The sequence below is a fragment of the Setaria italica genome, chromosome VII (genome assembly GCF_000263155.2).
Source record: "Setaria italica strain Yugu1 chromosome VII, Setaria_italica_v2.0, whole genome shotgun sequence".
Classification (NCBI taxonomy): Eukaryota; Viridiplantae; Streptophyta; class Magnoliopsida; order Poales; family Poaceae; genus Setaria; species Setaria italica.
This window is the reverse complement of record NC_028456.1, coordinates 21413000-21432026: the sequence shown is the minus strand read 5'-3', so window position 1 is coordinate 21432026 and position 19027 is coordinate 21413000. Positions and strand designations below refer to the sequence as shown.

The 19027-nt window shown below is 49.2% G+C and overlaps 3 protein-coding genes across 3 annotated transcripts; 2 read left to right on the top strand and 1 right to left on the bottom strand.

Annotated features, from left to right (window-relative positions):
• Positions 1 to 2280: 2280 nt before the first annotated feature.
• Positions 2281 to 7540, bottom strand: LOC101781949 (zeaxanthin epoxidase, chloroplastic). Its single transcript, XM_004975717.4, has 16 exons — positions 7021 to 7540; positions 5791 to 5953; positions 5644 to 5718; positions 5463 to 5563; positions 5243 to 5358; positions 4901 to 5112; positions 4723 to 4814; positions 4262 to 4376; positions 3938 to 4014; positions 3695 to 3740; positions 3550 to 3614; positions 3338 to 3427; positions 3191 to 3245; positions 3001 to 3089; positions 2822 to 2909; positions 2281 to 2678 (listed from the first exon to the last, which is right to left on the bottom strand). Exons 1-16 carry the CDS (start codon positions 7446 to 7448, stop codon positions 2583 to 2585), a joined length of 1908 nt encoding a protein of 635 aa, XP_004975774.1. The 5' UTR covers positions 7449 to 7540; the 3' UTR covers positions 2281 to 2582.
• A 3525-nt stretch (positions 7541 to 11065) lies between these two features.
• Positions 11066 to 13257, top strand: LOC101782354 (probable fucosyltransferase 7). The gene is made up of 2 exons (XM_004975718.2): positions 11066 to 11339; positions 11548 to 13257. Exons 1-2 carry the CDS (start codon positions 11114 to 11116, stop codon positions 13017 to 13019), a joined length of 1698 nt encoding a protein of 565 aa, XP_004975775.1. The 5' UTR covers positions 11066 to 11113; the 3' UTR covers positions 13020 to 13257.
• Positions 13258 to 17183: 3926 nt separating this feature from the next.
• LOC101756165 (galactoside 2-alpha-L-fucosyltransferase) lies at positions 17184 to 18962 on the top strand. The gene is made up of 2 exons (XM_004977981.2): positions 17184 to 17379; positions 17464 to 18962. The coding sequence occupies exons 1-2, from the start codon at positions 17193 to 17195 to the stop codon at positions 18939 to 18941; spliced, it is 1665 nt and encodes a 554-aa protein (XP_004978038.1). The 5' UTR covers positions 17184 to 17192; the 3' UTR covers positions 18942 to 18962.
• The last annotated feature ends 65 nt before the right edge of the window (positions 18963 to 19027 follow it).

Here is a 19027-nt window from a genome sequence, read left to right as displayed (position 1 = left end):
TGAGTGATTGACAACATTGTGTTGGATAGATGTTGCTCTTGGCTGGTGATGTGCAGGTGTAGGATGCGGTGTGATAGCCGACGGTGTGCGGTGAAGGTTAAGCAAAAGGTTCATGCTGATAGACTAAGGGCGGTGAAGGATGAACGCGAGTAGGCTTGGACCGATGGACCCGAGGAGTTCGGGAGGAGTCATGTGTGGTTCACATGGTGCACGGAACGGCAAGAGAACATGACGGGATGGAGACGGCGTCGGTCGAGTCAAGCGGGAGGCCTGGCGGAGGCCGAACATGCGTCGACATCGAGGAGCTCGCCTGGCGGCCAAGTGAAGATGGACGGTTTGGGTGGTTTGGGCCTCAAAACCATTGCGCAGGCAGGTTTGCTGGTTTGGACCTCAAAACCGGGGGCGAGCCCGGTGCGGCTGGAGCTTTAAGAAGGAGGGCACATGGCGTCATCGTGAAGGTTACGTCAAGGCGAAGCAAAGTCGTGAAGGCGGCGTGTCCGTTCGATGAGCGTAGAAAAACTTGGACCAAAATACCCCTGCGTGGGTTGTTATCCTGGTTGTAGTTGTAGGGGTAGTTTAGTCTTTCGTCCTGGACTATAAATAGGGATATGGGGCTGGTTATTTCAGCACCTCTTCCATCTCTCTAGTTTAGCACTTTATTAGGGTCTAATCTCTCTCTAGTTTATCTCTCTAGAGGTTCTCGGATGATTTGAGCACCTAATCCATGTAATTGAACCGAAGTTTGTTGCGGGAATGGAGGCCCTAACCTCCTCGTGTCCTCTAGGATTTGGGGGATGATCTCTTTGTGCAATTCCGTTTGTGTTCTTCGCGTTCTTGTTTCTTCCTCTCCTTCCCCTCTCACATTTTTGTTCGATTCGTGATTTGTGGGATGTTTTGAATCAAACGGATTGATTTGAAGTGAACTAGGATGTGAGTTGATACCTTTCACTGAAGGATTTCGATTGAAACCTGTTCATAGATCGGAGCGATTCAAGTTTGGGAGTTGAAAAGTGGTGTTCTTCACGAGATTTGAATTTCCCGTGGCTTGACAAATCTTTGAGCGATGATCTCTTAGGAGTAGCTCCTCTACCACCTTGTGATACCTTGGTTCGATTTTGGTGGCAGTTGGTGTTGATTTGGCCGTGAATTGAGAAATTTGTGTTCGTGAGTTTCTGGGAGGACTCTGTCTCGAAGCATGCGGACCGTCTGCCCCTAGGTCTCGGACCGTCCGCCTGGTCCGGATTGTCCGGCTCTCTTGCCTTGGACCATCCGCATTTCATCCGCAGACTGACAGAAACTGTCTCTCTGGTTCGGACCGTCCGGCCCTCTTGCTGCGGACCATCCGCCCTAGGCACACAGAAACTGTCCCAACCGATGCAGTGTTCTTGTTTTTGAGTTGTTCTGTCATAGTTTTCGCCCGGATTGTTTCTGAGGATCTCGCTGTGTTTATTGGTCATTACCATAGACACCCAGCCACCTAGTTGGCTCGTGGATCTCTTGACTTCTGCTAATTTGGATTTGGGGTTTGATTTTGGGATAGCGGTCTAAGTTTTTGAAAGGATTCCCTCTGGTCGCCGTTTCGATCCTTCAGTAACAGGCAAATATAGCACTATAGCAGTGCGCTGTTATGCGTGAGGGCCATATGGTTGTATTATCGTATCACACTATAATGGTTTTTTTTGCAAAAGTATGATATATTATATATTATTTTTGTATTTTTATGTTATTCTTTGATAATCAAAAGCTGTTGTAGTCCCACCACTATGATCGCGTGATTGCAAGAATCGCTATAAAACGTGAAAGATATAGGCTCATAAAGGTTACATGGGCTTAAACATAAAAAAATAAGTATAGGGTCCAACATGGAAGATAACTATAAAGCATAGGATTGCCGGAGGATTCACGGATAAACCAGAGGCTTCCCTATAAAATCCGGTGGTTTTACTCGGTTGGGGTGGCTTCCTCTAGTTTATTGTGCAAGAAGCTGCATTACGTTTACAAAATGGCATGTTCATTTGGTTCTGCTGTGGTTTTGAGTGGAGTTAGTTTTTGCACGGTTTTCTCTGTGGTGTTCTTGTTTTGTCACATTAATGCATGGATTGCTATTCCCCGTGGGTGATTTCACTGTTCGTGTACGGTCATAGCTGAACCCGGGGGTGCAGGGGGCTGTTTCGAATATTAATTACATTCTTTTATGATTTTTTCTAGAATATATTATAGTGAAATAGTTCGACTTCCACATGATTTCAAAGAAATCCCAGTGTTTTGACTCAAGGCTAATTACAGTGATGCCTTCTCGGGGTATAAATGTATAATGTTTTATTTGATGGGACACAATACACAGAGTCCCGCAATAGCTAAATTGCTTATGCCTACTGTACTACTCAGCTCTTCTTCGTAGAGCTGCTGCTAGTATGTAAAATCCCTTTTGGCATCTAGATGGATGCAAAAATCACATCTGGTCTACGTATCTTCTATCACCTTTCCCTGATGCAGTGATGCAGTATCGCGTGTTTACTGTATGCTGTAAAGTATATGTATTGGCTGATGATGACGTCAGGAGTGGTGGCTAGTGTCTCCATTCATGCAGCCTGAAGAACTTGCTGCTGCAGCTGCTGCTTCCCTTTTCTTGCGGATTCATATGGGAGTGTGTTCAAAACCTTCAACCGGAACATGGCCTGTAGGTTTGTCGATCAGAACATGGAAGAAATTATGGTTAGTCGATCAGAACACGGAAGAAATGGTTACACAACAATTCAGGGTTCAAATGAGTCGATGAGATAAAATTGACTAGCTGAATAATTGGATGGAATTGAGCTACCTTCTTATCGTAACCGAACTCAATGACATCAGAGGGATGGAAATGAACTGGGAGGTACGGTGGCACGCGGCTAAGTCTACCTACATTGCTGGATAGTCACATGAAGGTGAGTGAACAAAATCCTGTTACTGAAATTCTAGAGGAGGGGCATAAAACCATGCTATATTTTCAGGGCTTACTCGGTAATCCATGTACCATGTTCGCTTCCGAGATCAGTCACATAGAAAGCCTTATTCTTGCACGTGATGGTAGCATGCCTTTGTGATATCTGCAAGGAAGTTCATAAACTAAAGGCTTGTACTAATGGTTTATTGGCAAAAGCACGAGAAGTTGGTTAAAACCCTGTCATCATTTGGCTTAACTAATAACCTGTGGCAAGGACAATGATAGGGAAGACCCGTAGTCACAGTGATCTGACTGGCTCCTGCATAATCAAATGCATTTATTCAAAAAAAAATTCCAAAATACTAGATTGAGTGCAATTAGGATAAAAATGATTTTGCTATTTAGACATACCCAACAGAGAGTGACCATTGTTCATTCCTGAATAAACGAACGGGTTGCAAGCTAGTGTTGTTTCCTCCGCTTGCGGGGAAGAGGTACCACCTGCAAATAGTTTTTTTCTAATAAAAGTCTTTTTCTATATTTTTTTGTTAAAGGTGCTGTCATCAAGGAATAAATCAAACATTTTGCTTAAATAAAATCAAATTAGAGAAGACACAACGCACTCTCCACACATGGCTTCTTCCAATGCATCGTCATCCTCCAACCATCGATAAAGCTGGTCATTTGCCTTCAACATGGTGCTAAGTTTCAGTAAAAATTTCATGATGGAATCAACCAACCATCTTTATTCGTCATATAGAAATATACCTTGTCAGAAAGTCGGCAGCTCAAAGGTTTTCCTTCTAGCTTTGAGCTGTACACCATGAAAAGATTCAATTGCATCACAAATAACATGCATAAGTAAGTAGGAACTAATGCGAGAGTTGGGCTGGTGTTTGTTTGTTTGTTTTTGGAATGGGGCATCGAAAACCACCGGAAAACCTACTACTTTGCATGTGCTTGAAGCCTTGAAAAGTTGAAATGAGACCGTTCGAAGTTTTTTGTATGCACCTGTTGCCACTAAGCACCCAGCTCAGCATCATGTCCACTCCGTACTTGATGGAGAATTTGATCCACTTGGTCAAGAACTACAAGCGAAAAGTAACCTCATAACGATCAAAACAATTTAAGTGTGCAGTTCAAGTAATTTCAGTATGCAGTTCTTCAGTGATGCTCCTACGGGACGATAATGAGATAGTCTAATTCAGACCCTTGTTTCAGAAACCCAATAAAATTGTTGGTAGCATACCTATAAAAACTAATTTTAAGTTTGGATCACCAACAGAATCAACTCTATGCATTGAGCGATATAAGGCAGTTACGTTTATGACATACCGATAAAGGTCCCATACCAACACCCAAATATGGTGTATAAATGGTAGCCATGATTGCTGCCATTCTTGCGAATCCATGTATAATAGCAACACGCAGCCTTCTTTCTTTCTCGTAACTGTAGGTCCAATATGCAAAAGAAAAATAAAAGCCTGCCAGTCAACTTCCTAAATACCAAGTACGGACACACCTCAAATCCATATCAGAAAAATACTAATAGCTTTGGAGTTGAATTCAGCTGAAACATTGAAATATAAATCGGTGTACGCAAAGAAACGTTATATAAGTACAGCTAACACATGCTACTCCTAGTATTTCAAAATGAATGTAAGATGTTTTAGTTTGTTCTAAGTTAAAATTTTCTATTTGAGTATTTTCACAAAAAAAAAACTTTTCTATTTGACAAGTTTATAAAAAATTACATCAATATCTACTATGTCCAACCAGTTATAAGAAGTGGTTACCGCTTCAGGGCAGAAACTATATCCACACGAGTTCCAGAATTGACGCTCTCCTGCCAAGCATTCTCAAGCTCTACAGCCAGCTGGTAACCATCCTGTGGTAAGTACCAGATCTTAAAACAACATATCCACCGTGATGATAGCGATTCCATAGCCATGGCAAACTAATTGAACAGCAAACCTCAATAGCCATGCAGCCAGCTTGGCCCAGATTTGGCTGCATAGCGTGGACAGAATCACCAAGCAAGGTCACACGACCTCTTCCCCAATTCATAATTGGCGGACGGTCATATATATCTCGGCGAAGAATGGCTTCCTCTTCAGTTGCATTGATCAGGTCTACAACAAAGTCACACCAGCCGCTGAATATCTCGAGCAATCTTTTCTTTTTGCCTGTTAGTGTTTAGCAGATGGTAAGCATGTGGGGGTGTATAAAAATATTATCCTCATTTTCATCACAACTTACTACGAGATACCGTTAGTTTACCTAATGAAACATGGAAACTTAGCTCTAAGCACTAACCATTTTCAGGGTCAGTTCCTCCAGCCACTTCTTTGTGAAAAGCATACCATTGCACTTTACTAGCACCAACATCTGAAAAGCCGAAGTATTGATTGTGACCAAGAAATAATCGAAACCTTCAATAGAGAAAAAAAGTGAAACACGATGTTATACCCCCAATGGAAGTTCAATATCTCTAAAGATAATGTTAACAATTCTGGGATCCATGCATGCAACATACCCAACTGTGTCAATATCAGGAGGCACAAAGTCTGCAACTCCCGTGTAGCATGTGTAACCTGAATAAGTGGGTTCTGAATGCCCAAATAGCTTCTTCCTCACCTATCCAGTGAAGGAGACCTTAGGCAAATCAGGTCTTTTATGTGCTTGTTTCGAACCAAAAGGAGTAGTAATCGCATTACCTTTGACCATATTCCATCGGCTCCAACCAAAAGATCACCTTCAAATCTTCGACCATCCTCCAATATGGCAGTTACCTGCATTCATCCGCAACAATTTTAGCCAAATTTCTGCTGACATGGCCACAAAATAATACCATTTCTGTTCACCTTGTTGCCATCATCTATAAAATCGACAACGTGGCTTTCATTCAATATAGCATCATCACCAACCGCACGAGCAAGAATCTGTTGTAGCGTCATGCGGCTGATGATCCTTGTGACGGGCAGCCCTCGCTCAGCTGCAGGAGTGAACATATCGAATTTGATGTACCTGAACACAAACTAGGCACTGTAAAATGGATGCCTCCAGCAAATGAATGGAAACGCAAACAAAGGTGGTAGGATAAGCACGAAAGGATTTCTACTACATAAAAAATGTGGCGGAGTTTCCTTATGGTGGAATATACCCGCTCGGTTTCGAGTCTCGTAGTTGTAGTTTTGGCTAGGCGATGCATTTGTCAGTAGCCAATCCAGTATCTAGTAGGTGTTCACAGGATAAAGTGCGTGTACTACCTCTTGTCGATGATTCAAACCCACATATTGATTACCGGATATCAAAGAGCAAGGAGTATGTAGAGACATGAGATTTATATAGGTTTAGAGATACCCCTTAGTTGGTCGATCTCTTCCTCCTTCCTTTGGGGTATCCCTATACAGTGGGCATACCTATACACCAGCGTTCATTTCAAAAGTGTTAGTGCACGGACGCTAATGTGAGCTTCTGTTGTTATGTCTTCCCAAAAAGACGCACCAGCACAAGTGTTAAAACAAACACTTTTTTCCTTTTTAAAACTAACCTCTTTTTTTAAGATCTTGTGCGTCGAGAACGAATACAATAATGTCTACTCTCTCTTTTGTTTTCTCTTTTAATATGCAATTTGTACGATCTATTCTCTCTCTCTCTCATATACGCGGTTTGATTCGATACTGTCTTCAGCGACATACTTTTATCATTATTATCCATATTATTGTAATGTTTGTGGCTACGAAATGGCTAAAAAAGAGTCAAATAGCGATTTTGTATGAAAATATTTTCAAGTATAAATTCAATGCCACTAAATTTCTATATCTTATAAACTCTTGGATTAAGCGTTAGCCAAAGATTTACATGTTTGAATCTAGGTTATATGCGCGTCTATGGCGCTAAATGCCAATACTGCAGACCAATAAGCCCTTTGTCACACTAAATTCCAGACTTCCAGAGGATGACAGGAACGAGGCACGAAAAGTCAGATTTGTTATCAACGCAGCGTCAAAAAACAAACAAAGCCTCGATGGCGGTAGTTTAGCGTACAAAGTCTGCTCTTGCGCCGGAACGGCCCTGCCTCCCGCCCTTACCAGGAGCCGGAGACGCCGTCGACGATGCCGTTGACGCGGTCCCCCGTGACGCAGCCGGCGTCCATGACCTCGTCGGCCGCGGCCGCGTCGATGGCCTCGAGCGCCGCGAGCGCGTTGCTCTGCAGCTGGATCGGGCCGCGGTATCTCCCTTCCCCGCGGACGGCGCTCACGTCCCGTTCCAGCACCAGCACCTCGAACCCCTTCCGCTTGGCGGCGAGCGCGAACGCCAGCCCGCCAATGCCGCCGCCAGCCACCAGGACGCGCGCCTTATTGGGCTCCGGAGCCGGCATTGCCGCGGTGGTGACGAGCCTCGCGCGGCCGCCAGGGCTGCGCCGCCGCGGCGCGGATGGGGTGGGGAGCGCGAGCACTGTCCGGGCGCGGCAGGAGGCCGCGGAGGGGAGCGAGACCGCCGTTGAAGGGCTAGCCATGGTGGCGGAATGGAGCCCGGAATGTTGGCGCACACAAGGGCGATCGGCGCAGGGGAAGATGAAGGGTATTTGCAGCGGCAGAGTGGAGATCGGGACGGCGCGGCGTCGCGTTCGGCCAGTAGAGCATGGGGCCGTGCTGTCGACGGCGTGCACACGTGATGAACCAATTACATATCACGTTTGCGATCGTGACGATGAGGTCTCGGCAAACGTCGTGATCGGATCAATTATACATCACGTCCCAACAAATCCGACAAGGGTTCTTGTCGTCACGACGTGGTAGCCGTGCGCACCAGGCTGCGGATGCGAACAATACAGCAAGCGGACAAAGTTGTCAAGGCTGCAGTGCTGCACAGAGAAAGATGACGGGCGGCGCAGCCGGAGCCGGAGATGCCGTCGGCGAGGCCGTCGACGCGGTCGACCGTGAGGTTTGCCAAGGAGGAAGCCTTGGCCTTGGGCGAGTGAAATTGAAGCAGCCGAATGAAATTGGCCTAGGGAGTGTTGAGTTAAGGCCATGCAGTGCAGCCGAATGAAATTCCCCGTTCATTTCCTCCGGAAACTACCCATTTTAATAGCCCACGAGTCCAACATCACACGGCCCACAACCAGCAGCCCACCGAATTAAGCAACCAGCGGCAACAAATGTTTTCTCCCCGCAGCCCACAACGATCGCTCCTGACGTCTAGGAATTACCACATTAATTAAAAATATATAAAATAGATTTTATGATAATCCAACTGTCTAGAATAAATCAAAATATTCCCTTATAAAAACCACAGTGTCAAACTCATGACCTTGAGGCTCTCATCGGAGATGGAGTAGAGGGTGATTGGGTAAAGAGGTTGGATCGAGAAATTTGGGTGGTCATGAGGTGAGAACGAAGTTCCCATTTGATTTTAGCTTTCTTCTTTAAAAACCGTCTAACGTGAGATTTTGAATCACCTGAAATCACTCTTTGTATGGTAGCGAACGCGGTTACAATAGCCCGTTTTCCCTTGCATGCAGGATCATAAAATGTTTTTTGAAGGAACTATGCAGAATCATAAATTACAGGTCATCACGAAAGCCCATTTCCTTATCAGAATATACCTTGCCCTTGGATTCTCATGATTGTTGAAATCGTCTAGTATCAAGGTTGTTGAAATCTTGAAGTGGGCAGCTTTGATTCTCGGGCAAGGCAGCCTTTTTTTACATGTGCACAATGTAAAATACGCCAAGTCGCCAACATGCCAGTAGGTTGCGCTAACTTCCACCGCATTTGTTGTGCGAGGCTTTGGGGCAGTACGAGTTCAGTAAAGGTGCCTCTTTGGTTCTTGTGTGTGAAGAAGATTTGTTCATCGTTATCCCTTCCTCGAATAATTTGAGCGAGGTTTCGAGCTTCTCGATGAGGTTTGACAATTTGGACGATATGCTATGTGCTTCCTCTTTGCTGGTTCGCCAAGCCGCGTAAATTGGAAAGTCGCCGTACATTTGAACAGGTCCAGCCACCGGAATCACGCTCGGATTGCGTATAGTTCACAGCCCTGTATCGATGGCAGGCTTAGTAGCTTACTAGGCCTGTACTGGTGGTGCCTCCGGCTTCGCCACGGCCGAAGCATTGACCCTGCAGCCCTGCTATACTACAGTCGCTTGCTTCACTCGAGGTGCAAGCTATGTCGTCGCGGCGTCGCAATCCATAATTAGGCACGCCGGTGGCTTGGCTCCTAGCTAGCAGCGGCCGTAAGCCCGGAACACAGATGGTGTGCCAGCAAATGTTCCGCGGAGCGGTGGACACAAGAGGCAGAGTCGCGGCACTGGCACACCAATACACCATGGCGGCACGGTCGCAGCTCGGCGGCAGTGGCAGATAGGAGTCGAGTACGTGACATGGGACGAATTGAAGACAGGTGTAATCAGTTCGACGAGCTGCCTCCTTCGATGTTGACATAAGTGCCCTACAGATTTGTTATTTTTTACCCATTTTGCGCGAAATGTAAATATGGAGGTGCTGCATTACTACTCCTCGAGATGGTGAATATGAACTATGGATTTGTTATATTTAACTCCTTTTGCACGAATTTTACTCATGAAATTTGTATAGACATTCAATAAAACTTTAGCTAATTCAATTGTACTGATGTTTTATATAAATTGTAACACTTTAGCTATTTGACTATTGGATGTGATGTTTACCCCTATATAACCTAAGCATCGAAAACCCCTCCCTATTCTTTCAGTTCCCGCTCATTCGTCTTCACCTCATCGTTATCATTGCACCGACTCAGAGCACCAATCTAGGTGATCTTTAACCCCCTACCGCCCGACTAGCATCAAACCTGTAGGTCATCGACCCTAAAACTTTGTCACGTGCCCATCCTTGAGGTCAATCTATCCACCCAAATTTACTCTGAGCTCCGTCTGCCCTGTTGTCATGCCCTGCACCGAGCTCCGTCTGCCCAGATACAATGGCCCTCCTCCCATTGGCGGAGCTTAGTGATGGCCTAGCTAAAATTAGCCCCCGCTCTCTAGTATTATTCACCCTCCAATCTATGCTGGGCTCGCCCTCTCAATTTTGCTTCAAGCTCCTCCACTGCCCTCCAAAGCTTCGCCCACGACCCCTCTCCTGGCCATTGTCATTCTGCCCTCATCCTCTTCATCCTCCCCCGCCTTCTGTACCATGCCACCACTTTCATCCTCAACATCCACAGCCATCCTACCCTCATCGTCTCCGATAACCGAGCACCACCAGCCTCGGGTTCTCTCCTCCTGAAATCAGGCCACTCCACCACATGCGCCATTGGCCCTAGGCCCTCCTCATTGTTGTTTTGCAATCGTCACACTCCTCTCCGACCGCAGCCACCACCCTCCGATCTCCCAAAACATCCAGCTGATTGGTTGTTTTTTCTTTTCCTTTTCCATTTTAATATTTAATCTCTAATCCTTAGTTTGGTTATTATTATGTGACCTACGATATAATTAGTTAATTATGTTCTTATGTAATTACTAAAAACATAGTTACCATGTAATTAGTAAAAATGTAGTTTTTGCAATTGGTTACATTGTAGATATGTAACTAGTAAAAATGTAGTTATTATGTAATCAGAAAAATGTAGTTTATATAATTAGTTAACATGTACATACGTAATTAGTAAAAATATATGTAACTACAAAAATTGTAGTTATTATGTAATTAGAAAAAAGATGTTTGTGTAGCTATACGCAGATTTTCAATTAGTAAAAAAGTAATTATGTATATATGCATTTTGGTGGACAATAAAGCACTTTTGTAATTTGGACTTTATTGTAGACAGAAATTCGGTTACAAAATCGTGATAGAAAATTACAATTCAACTCCTCTAGGAATTCAATGGTGCTGGCGATCACGGTGATCAGAGAGCTTGATGGACGAACTGCGCGCAGAAACCTGGTCTCGGCCGGAGTACACGTCGTCCTGAAAGCCTGTACGCACGCATATGCCTCGTATGCCCTTGATGGCTAGCCATGGACTTTGGCACGATCGAAGCATTGACCCAGCAAGTGTATTCCTATATGTTGCTTCCCCAAGCTGCAAGCTGGTCGAACCCCATAATAAGCACGCCGAACTCGCTAGCTATATCAGCACGAGGAGTGAGCCGGAACAAGCCAAACCCAGCGAAGTTGTTCGTTCCTAGGGAGCCAGCCAAGTGATGGATAAGAGCAAGGTCATAAAATCCCACTTGTCACCATGCCGTGGACTGGAGGCACGCCGGCGGTGGTGCCGAGCGGCCGCGCGGCCGGCGGTGCTGGTGATCACGGTAAGCGTGGTGGCCGCCCTGCTCATGGCCGTCGTCCTCTTCGGTGTCCGGTTGACGCCCTCGGGCGGCAACAGTAGTTCCTGGGTCTCGGCCGGAGTACGTGACGTCCTGAAAGCCGGTATGCACGTATATGCTCGTATACTCCCACGATCTAAACATGATTTTGTTGCGATTAGTGTGCTATAAACATGGCTGTGAGTGAGTGCTATTCCACGTAAATGAGATTTAATAGGCATCTGCAGGCACGAACTGGCTAAGCAACGTGCATGCAAGGACTTCTGTTTTTTTAAAAAATGATTTGATCTCGTTTTCTTCGTGCATGGTAGTATCCAACAACCAAGACACTGCCGGTCCATTGGCGACGGTGCCGGATCCCCGCGACCGGCTCCTGGGAGGACTCCTCTCGCCGGACTTCGATGAAACCTCCTGCCACAGCCGCTACCGCGCCCTGCTCTACCGCCGGCCGTCAATGCACGCCATCTCCTCCTACCTCGTCTCCGCGCTCCGCCGTTACGAGTCGCTGCACCGACGCTGCGGCCCGGGCACCCCCGCCTACGTGCGCGCCGTCGAACGCCTGCGCGAGCCGCCGAACGCCTCCGCTACTTCGTCCTCCTCGGCCGAGTGCAGCTACCTCGTGTGGAACCCGATCGAGGGCCTCGGCAACCGCATGCTCACCATCACCTCCGGCTTCCTCTACGCGCTCCTCACCGACCGCGTCCTCCTCCTCCACAGCGGCGGCGGCGACGCCCTCGACGACCTCTTCTGCGAGCCGTTCCCGGGCTCCACGTGGATCCTGCCGGCGGACGAGGACTTTCCTATCCGTGACATGGGGAAGCTCAACGGAGGGCACCACGAGAGCCTCCGCGCCGTGCTGAGGCGCGGCGATGATCCCGGCGTGGCGCCGTGGCTGTACATCCACCTGCGGCACGACTACAGCAAGGTCCACCAAGACCAGCAGTTCTTCTGCGAAGACATGCAGGCCCAGCTGCAGCGCGTGCCGTGGCTCGTGTTCCAGTCGGACAACTACTTCGTGCCGGGCCTGTTCCTGAACCCAGGGCACGAGCGGGAGCTCGCGCGCATGTTCCCGCGCCGCGACGCCGTGTTCCACCACCTCGGCCGCTACCTGTTCCACCCGAGCAACACGGTGTGGGGCATGGTGACGCGGTACCACGACGAGTACTTCGCCAAGGCGGACGAGCGCGTGGGCATCCAGGTGCGCAAGTTCGGCTGGGCGCCCATCTCTACCGACGAGCTCTACGGCCAGATCCTCAACTGCTCGCAACGCGAGGGCATCCTGCCCGTCCCCAACGCCGCCACCGGGGGCTCCGAAGGCCAGCCGGCGAAACAGAAGGCCGTGCTCGTCGTGTCCCTGCACGGCGAGTACTCCGAGAAGCTCAGGGACCTGTACCGAAAGAACGGCTCGACCGGCAGGGAGACGGTGAGCGTGTACCAGCCGACGCACCTGGGCGCGCAGCGTTCCGGCGAGCAGCATCACAACCAGAAGGCGCTCGCGGAGATGGTGCTGCTCAGTTTCTCGGACGCGGTGGTCACCAGCGCCGTCTCGACGTTTGGGTACGTTGGTCAGGGGCTGGCGGGGCTGAGACCGTGGGTGCTCATGAGCCCCGTCGACAGGAAGGCACCGGACGCGCCGTGCCGGCGCGCCGCTACCATGGAGCCTTGCTTCCACGCGCCGCCGAGGTATGACTGTCGCGCGAAGGCAAATGGTGACGCCGGCAGGATACTGCGGCACGTCCGACACTGCGAGGACTTCCCGCAGGGTGTGCAGCTGGTGGAGTGATGAACTGCGGTTGCTAGGTTCCATACATCATACTCACGTTTTCTGTTTTATAATTCCATTCTTATCCACAGATCAAAGTTTTAGACTGCATTTTTTTTGCATTGGTTATATATATAAAGCCACCGGGCACCGGTACTAGTTATACTATGAATCTATGATTAATTGTAACTAGCGAATATACGGGAAAGGTCATATATTTGTATTATCACGTTATAATTCTATAAACGTGATTTTTGGAAAAGTGTGTCATATATTATACTCCCTCCTTCCTTTTATATATGTATAAAAGGAAGGAGGGAGTGCATTTTTTTTTTTTGCTAATCTTTAGACAACTAGAAGAGTCGCTATGGCCAAGTGAGCACAAACATTATGCATTTTATATGTATTTTTATGCTATTCTTTGGTAAAATAAAAGAGTAACAAATATAATATCATTACTACGATCGTGTGAGTTTTAAGAATTGCCCTTGAGCTTCGCCTCGCAGGATTCACTCGCCCACACTGCCCTCGAGCTTCTCCTCACTTACCTCGTCCGCGTCATGGCATCTCTGTACGTCAAAGTAGGATGGATCGCCCCGATAGAATTATTTTTGGACCGAGCCATGGCATTTTTTTTATCATCCTTGCAGATGACCACAGCCCCATACTATATATATGAAAGTTTGGGAAAAAAATGGCTATGTATAAAAGTTTGGAAACAAACACTAGGTTTAATAGTAGAGGGGGAAAAAAAGGGCCAAGCATGCTTGTCGCATGCTGCATGCAATGGCAGCCATATTTGAAACCACTATCATTTTGGGTTAGTAGCTAAGCGTGCATTCCACACGCGGCTGCCGTTAGGCATGACATGTAGTTTTCTTTTGTGATGGGAACCACGTCCAAAGCTTTTCCATCTGGTACTAATAAAAACTGTCTTCCACGTGTCTGTGTGATTGGGCCAAGGCCGATTTTGCACAGCGTGACGGCCTGACGGGCATGATGTATGTGGGTGGGTTGACAATGCAGCATTTGCACGAATTCTTTCGGCCATGGATTAGAGGCCTATATGGTTTTGTGCACCGAAGAGGCTGGGCACCGAGACCTTCCCTTGCACGGCAGACCGCCTCATCTTTAATGCGTCCACCAAGATTACTGTTGACAATGGCAAGAAAACTCGCTTCTGGCATCATAATAACTGGTTAGATGGTGAAACACCGAAGTACTTGGCGCCCCACCTGTTTAAGCTCACCAAAAGGAAAAACAAAACACTGGAGCAAGAAACGAGGAATAACGCGTGGATAAAAGCCATCCAGGCATCCTCGGCATACAGAGCATTCTTTGTTGGCCAGACGGTTATTCCCGATGCAAAGATCCTGCTGAAAGTAAAAGGCTCCTCCCACCCCCCACCCCTGTCGAAATGTAAATTCTTTGAATAGCTAGTATTGCATGATCACTTCTGGACTGCTGCTCGTTGTCGTCAGCACAACTTGCAAGACAACGATGATTATGCACTCTGTAGCCAGGAAACTATGGACCACTTGTTGGTGGCCTGTTCTTATAGCAGGGCAATGGTGGAGGAATGCCTATGACCACTAGGGCCACGGCTGACGGCCCAGGTGTTGGACCAAATTCTCTACCGTATAGCACTGTAGCTATAAGAGGCTCAGCCCAGCTAGAACATCATCTTCACTGAATGGTTCTAGGCGTGGGCTTGACTCAGCTCCTCCCCTGTAGTAGGGTAGTCTGGTATGCTCTGTTGTGCCATTGGGGACTTGAATGTTTGTCGCCTATGGCTCAAGCTAACAGCTTCGTTGATTGGTGGTCTAGATCTCGTAAGCGCCTTCCAAAAGATGATAGACGGATTCTATGAGAATTTGGAAGGAACGGAACGCCGGGTCTTTGGCAGAGTAGCGTTCATGCCTTGGGCGCTCATCGACAGTATCCTTAAGGAGGTCAGATTGTGAGCAAATGCCGGATTCATTGTTCATCACGTGTTTTTTTCCCTCCAGTTAGGTCGCAAAACAATTTGGATATAATAGTTGTTTGACTGCCTATTCTTCCCTTGGCTCGTGCTTCGGCGTGACCTTGATCTAGGACGTCAAGGCACAATCTGTAAAAACAAAATAAAAGCCATCCGAAACAAAATCACAAACACAATGCAACTAGAGGAAGAAGTCTCGCCATGGATAAGGCTGCAAGGAGTGCATTTGCAGCCAGACCTGGACGGTAAAATCATCTAGGGTCTAGGGGCGGATCCAGCGTGAGGGTTGGAGCCCCCCTACCCCATGGTTCATGGAGCCTCCCTGAAACCCTCCCAATAATTTTCAGCCATGGATGGAGGAAGAAGAAGAAAATGAAGAGAAAGAATAAGAGAAAGAGAGTTGGAAGAAAAAAGAAGGGAAAAATCAACCCGCCTAGCATGACGTCCCGGATCCACTTCTTGTCTGGGGATGGAATCCAGATGGGCGGCACACCACACGCTCAGCTTGCAGAGTTACCTAGCACAATTGAGGGCTCATTTGGCGAATACAAGCCTCATTTAGAAAACGCACTGCCCTTTTGCACAGGCCGTCTGGACACAGGTGCTCTCCTGGGAGCATTCAGCTACGTCGCCCAAGCACAACAAAGCACCAATCTGCGACACCATATCTTTGGCAGGTGGGAAGCGACCTTCCGAGCATATTCACCAATCTGGGAGCATTCACAATTACTTCTTACAAGTGGCCAACAGTTTCTAGTATGTACATTGTTGGTCATTTGAGAAGATTGATGTCCTCGCAAAAAAACAGAGAGAGAGAGAGAAAATTGTTGAGAGATTTTTAAATTACGCTAGAACAATTGTCAGTCACTTCGGGAAAAATGATCAAAAGCACTAAAGTCGTGAAAACGACAGCTTCGATTCTCGAGCAGGGTGACACTCGAATAGTGCTACTTCAGTAGAAGATGATGATGCACGGTGTTGGGAAACAGAAGGTGACCGTCTGGTGATAAAAGTTGGTGTTGGGCGCGAGGAAGCACTCCTGAAACTTCAAAACTCTCCTTTTCTTTTGTTTCTGATGGAGTGATGTTTTTACCTTAGTGGAGTTCCTTTGCTTTTTCTTGTAGCTACCTGTTACTCTCAGTATCCAGTTCTGGTGGAGGTCTTTGCACCTAGCCACATGTTGGGTTGTTAGTTAAGTTTCCCAGGGGGTGGATCTAGCGGTGGGGCTCAAGCCCCCCTACCACGCGAGATAACATCTGTAACTTCATTACTTATATGGTAATGAAATTCGGACGATACCCTTGTGGAAAATGCCAGCAGGTTGCGCGAACCTCCTTCACCCAGTATTTGTGGGTCTGTTCGCTTCAGCTTATTCAACCGGCTTATCAGCCACCAAACAGTGTTTTCCTCTCACAACAAATCAGCCGTTTTAGCTTTTCAGCCGGCTTATAAGATGAAGCGAACAGGCCCTGTTATGCGAGTCTGGACGGTACGAATTCAGTAAAGATGACCCTCTTCCTCTAAGGTCTTGTTTAGTTCCCTTTTTTCCCAACTTTGGCACTATGCAAAAAGAAGATTCCCCATCACATCAAACTTGCGGTACATGCATGAAGTACTAAATATAGACGAAATCAAAAACTAATTGCACAATTTTGTTGTACTTTGCGAGACGAATCTTTTGAGCCTAATTAGTCAATGTTTGGACAATAATTCACAAATACAAACGAAATGCTACAGTTACGCATTTATGGCAAAATGCAAACTTTACCACTCCCAATTTGGGAACTAAACAAGGCTAATTTGTGTCTTCTTCCTCTAATTTGCGGCTTCGAGCTTCTCGTGGTTTGACAATATGGACGAGACATTGCTGGGATAAGGCACGAAATACTCTGCATGCCTCTTTGCTGATCAGCCAAGCTGCTTGTTTTGGGCAGTCATACGAACGGCTCTTGCCACGGAGATCACGATCTGATTGCGTAGTTTGCAGGCCAGTATTGATGGCCGGCTTCGCCACGATCGAAGCATTGACCCTTAAGCCCTGCTATACAGTCTATTGCTTCACTCGAGCGCGCGCACCACATTGTTGCGTCCTCGAGGTGCAAGCTACCGTCGCGGCGTCGCACCCCATAACTAAACGCGCCGATGGCCCGGAACAGACGGAGCCAGCAGAGACGTTCCGCTGAGCGGTGGACCAGAGGCCGAGTCGTGGCGGCATGGCGGCACGGTCGCAGCTCGGCGGCAGGAGCAGATCGGCCGTGCGGCCGACGACGGTGCTGCTGACCGCGGCGATCGTGGCGGCCGCGCTGCTCATGGCCGCCGTCCTCTTCGGCGCCCGGTGGACGCCCTCCAGCGCCGGCGAGACATGGGTCTCGACCGGTGTCCGCGTCGTCATGAACGCCGGTATGTTCTTTCGCGGTTTCATGATGGATAGCAAGGCTAGCAGACGTGTTATCGTGAGCGTTTATTCATCTTCGTACGCTACAGTGTCTGACCAGGGCGCGGCCGTACCGTTGGCGACGGTGCCGGACCCCGGCGACAGGCTCTTGGGCGGCCTCCTCTCGCCGGACTTCGACGACCGCTCCTGCCTCAGCCGCTACCGCGCCGCACGCTACCGCCGGGCGTCGCGGCACGCGCTCTCCCCACACCTCGTCTCCGCGCTCCGCCGCTACGAGTCCCTCCACCGCCTCTGCGCCCCCGGCACTCCCGCCTACGCGCGCGCCCTCGGACGCCTCCGCGCAAATGCCTCTGGCGACGGCGCTGATCCCTCCGGCACCCGGTGCGACTACCTCGTGTGGACCCCGAACGCGGGCCTCGGCAACCGCATCCTCTCCATCGCCGCCGGCTTCCTCTACGCGCTGCTCACCGACCGCGTCCTCCTCCTCAACGGCAGCCGCCACGAGGACCTCGACGACCTCTTCTGCGAGCCGTTCCCGGGCTCCACGTGGATCCTGCCGCCGAGAGACTTCCCCGTCCGTAAGAAGCTCACCATCGACACCGCCGAGAGCCTCGGCAGCACGCTGGGCCGCGGCGAGGCGCCCGGCGGGGCGCCGTGGCTGTACCTGCACCTTGTCCACAACTACAGAACCCCGGACCGGCTCTTCTTCTGCGACGACGTGCAGACCCAGCTCCGGCGCGTGCCATGGCTCGTGTTCCAGGCGGACAACTACTTCGTGCCGGGCCTGTTCCTGATCCCGCGGTACGAGCGGGAGCTCTCGCGCATGTTCCCTCGCCGCGACGCCGTGTTCCACCACCTCGGCCGCTACCTCTTCCACCCGAGCAACACGGTGTGGGGCATGGTGACGAGGTACCACGGCTCCTACTTCGCCAAGGCGGACGAGCGCCTGGGCATCCAGGTGCGCACGTTCAAGTGGGCGCCCATCTCCACCGACGACTTCTACGGCCAGATCCTCAAGTGCACGCACCGCGAGAACATCCTGCCCGCCGTCGTCGCGCGCGCGGCGGCTAACACCTCCACCGGGGGCGCCGACGGCCAGCAGGCGGCGAAACGCAAGGCGGTGGTCGTCGTGTCCCTGCACGGCGAGTACTCCGAGAGGCTCAGGGACCTGTACCACGAGCACGGCACGGCGGCGGGGGAGGCGATGAGCGTGTTCCAGCCGACGCACCTGGGCGAGCAACACATCGGCGACAGGCAGCAGAACCAGAAGGCGCTCGCGGAGATGGTGCTCCTCAGCTTCTCCGACGTGGTGGTCACCACCGGCGTCTCGACGTTCGGGTACGTCATCCAGGGGTTGGCCGGGCTGAGGCCGTGGGTGCTCGTGCGCCCTGACCACGGGAAGGCGCCCGACACGCCGTGCCGGCTGGCCCCCACCATCGAGCCGTGCTTCCACAGGCCACCGAACTACGACTGCCGGACGAAGGCCAGAGGTGACACCGGCAGGACGGTCCAGCACATCCGGCACTGCGAGGATTTCCCGGAAGGTGTCCAGTTGCTGGAGTCATGAGCTACTGTTATTTAGTTCCATATATACATAACATATTCATTTTTTCTCTCTCATATACAGTGATTGATTAAAGGTTATGAATAAAC

Bases quoted from the DNA above. Each gene is read 5' to 3' on its own strand.
- LOC101756165 (XM_004977981.2), top strand. From the start codon at position 17,193: ATGGCGGCACGGTCGCAGCTCGGCGGCAGGAGCAGATCGGCCGTGCGG. The intron at 17,380-17,463 runs GTATGTTCTTTC...CGTACGCTACAG, and splicing joins CCGCGTCGTCATGAACGCCG to TGTCTGACCAGGGCGCGGCC.
- LOC101782354 (XM_004975718.2), top strand. From the start codon at position 11,114: ATGGATAAGAGCAAGGTCATAAAATCCCACTTGTCACCATGCCGTGGA. The intron at 11,340-11,547 runs GTATGCACGTAT...CGTGCATGGTAG, and splicing joins ACGTGACGTCCTGAAAGCCG to TATCCAACAACCAAGACACT.
- LOC101781949 (XM_004975717.4), bottom strand. From the start codon at position 7,448: ATGGCTAGCCCTTCAACGGCGGTCTCGCTCCCCTCCGCGGCCTCCTGC. The intron at 3,428-3,549 runs GTGCGTTGTGTC...AACTATTTGCAG, and splicing joins GAAGAAGCCATGTGTGGAGA to GTGGTACCTCTTCCCCGCAA. The intron at 2,910-3,000 runs GTAAGCCCTGAA...GTGACTATCCAG, and splicing joins CATGGTACATGGATTACCGA to CAATGTAGGTAGACTTAGCC.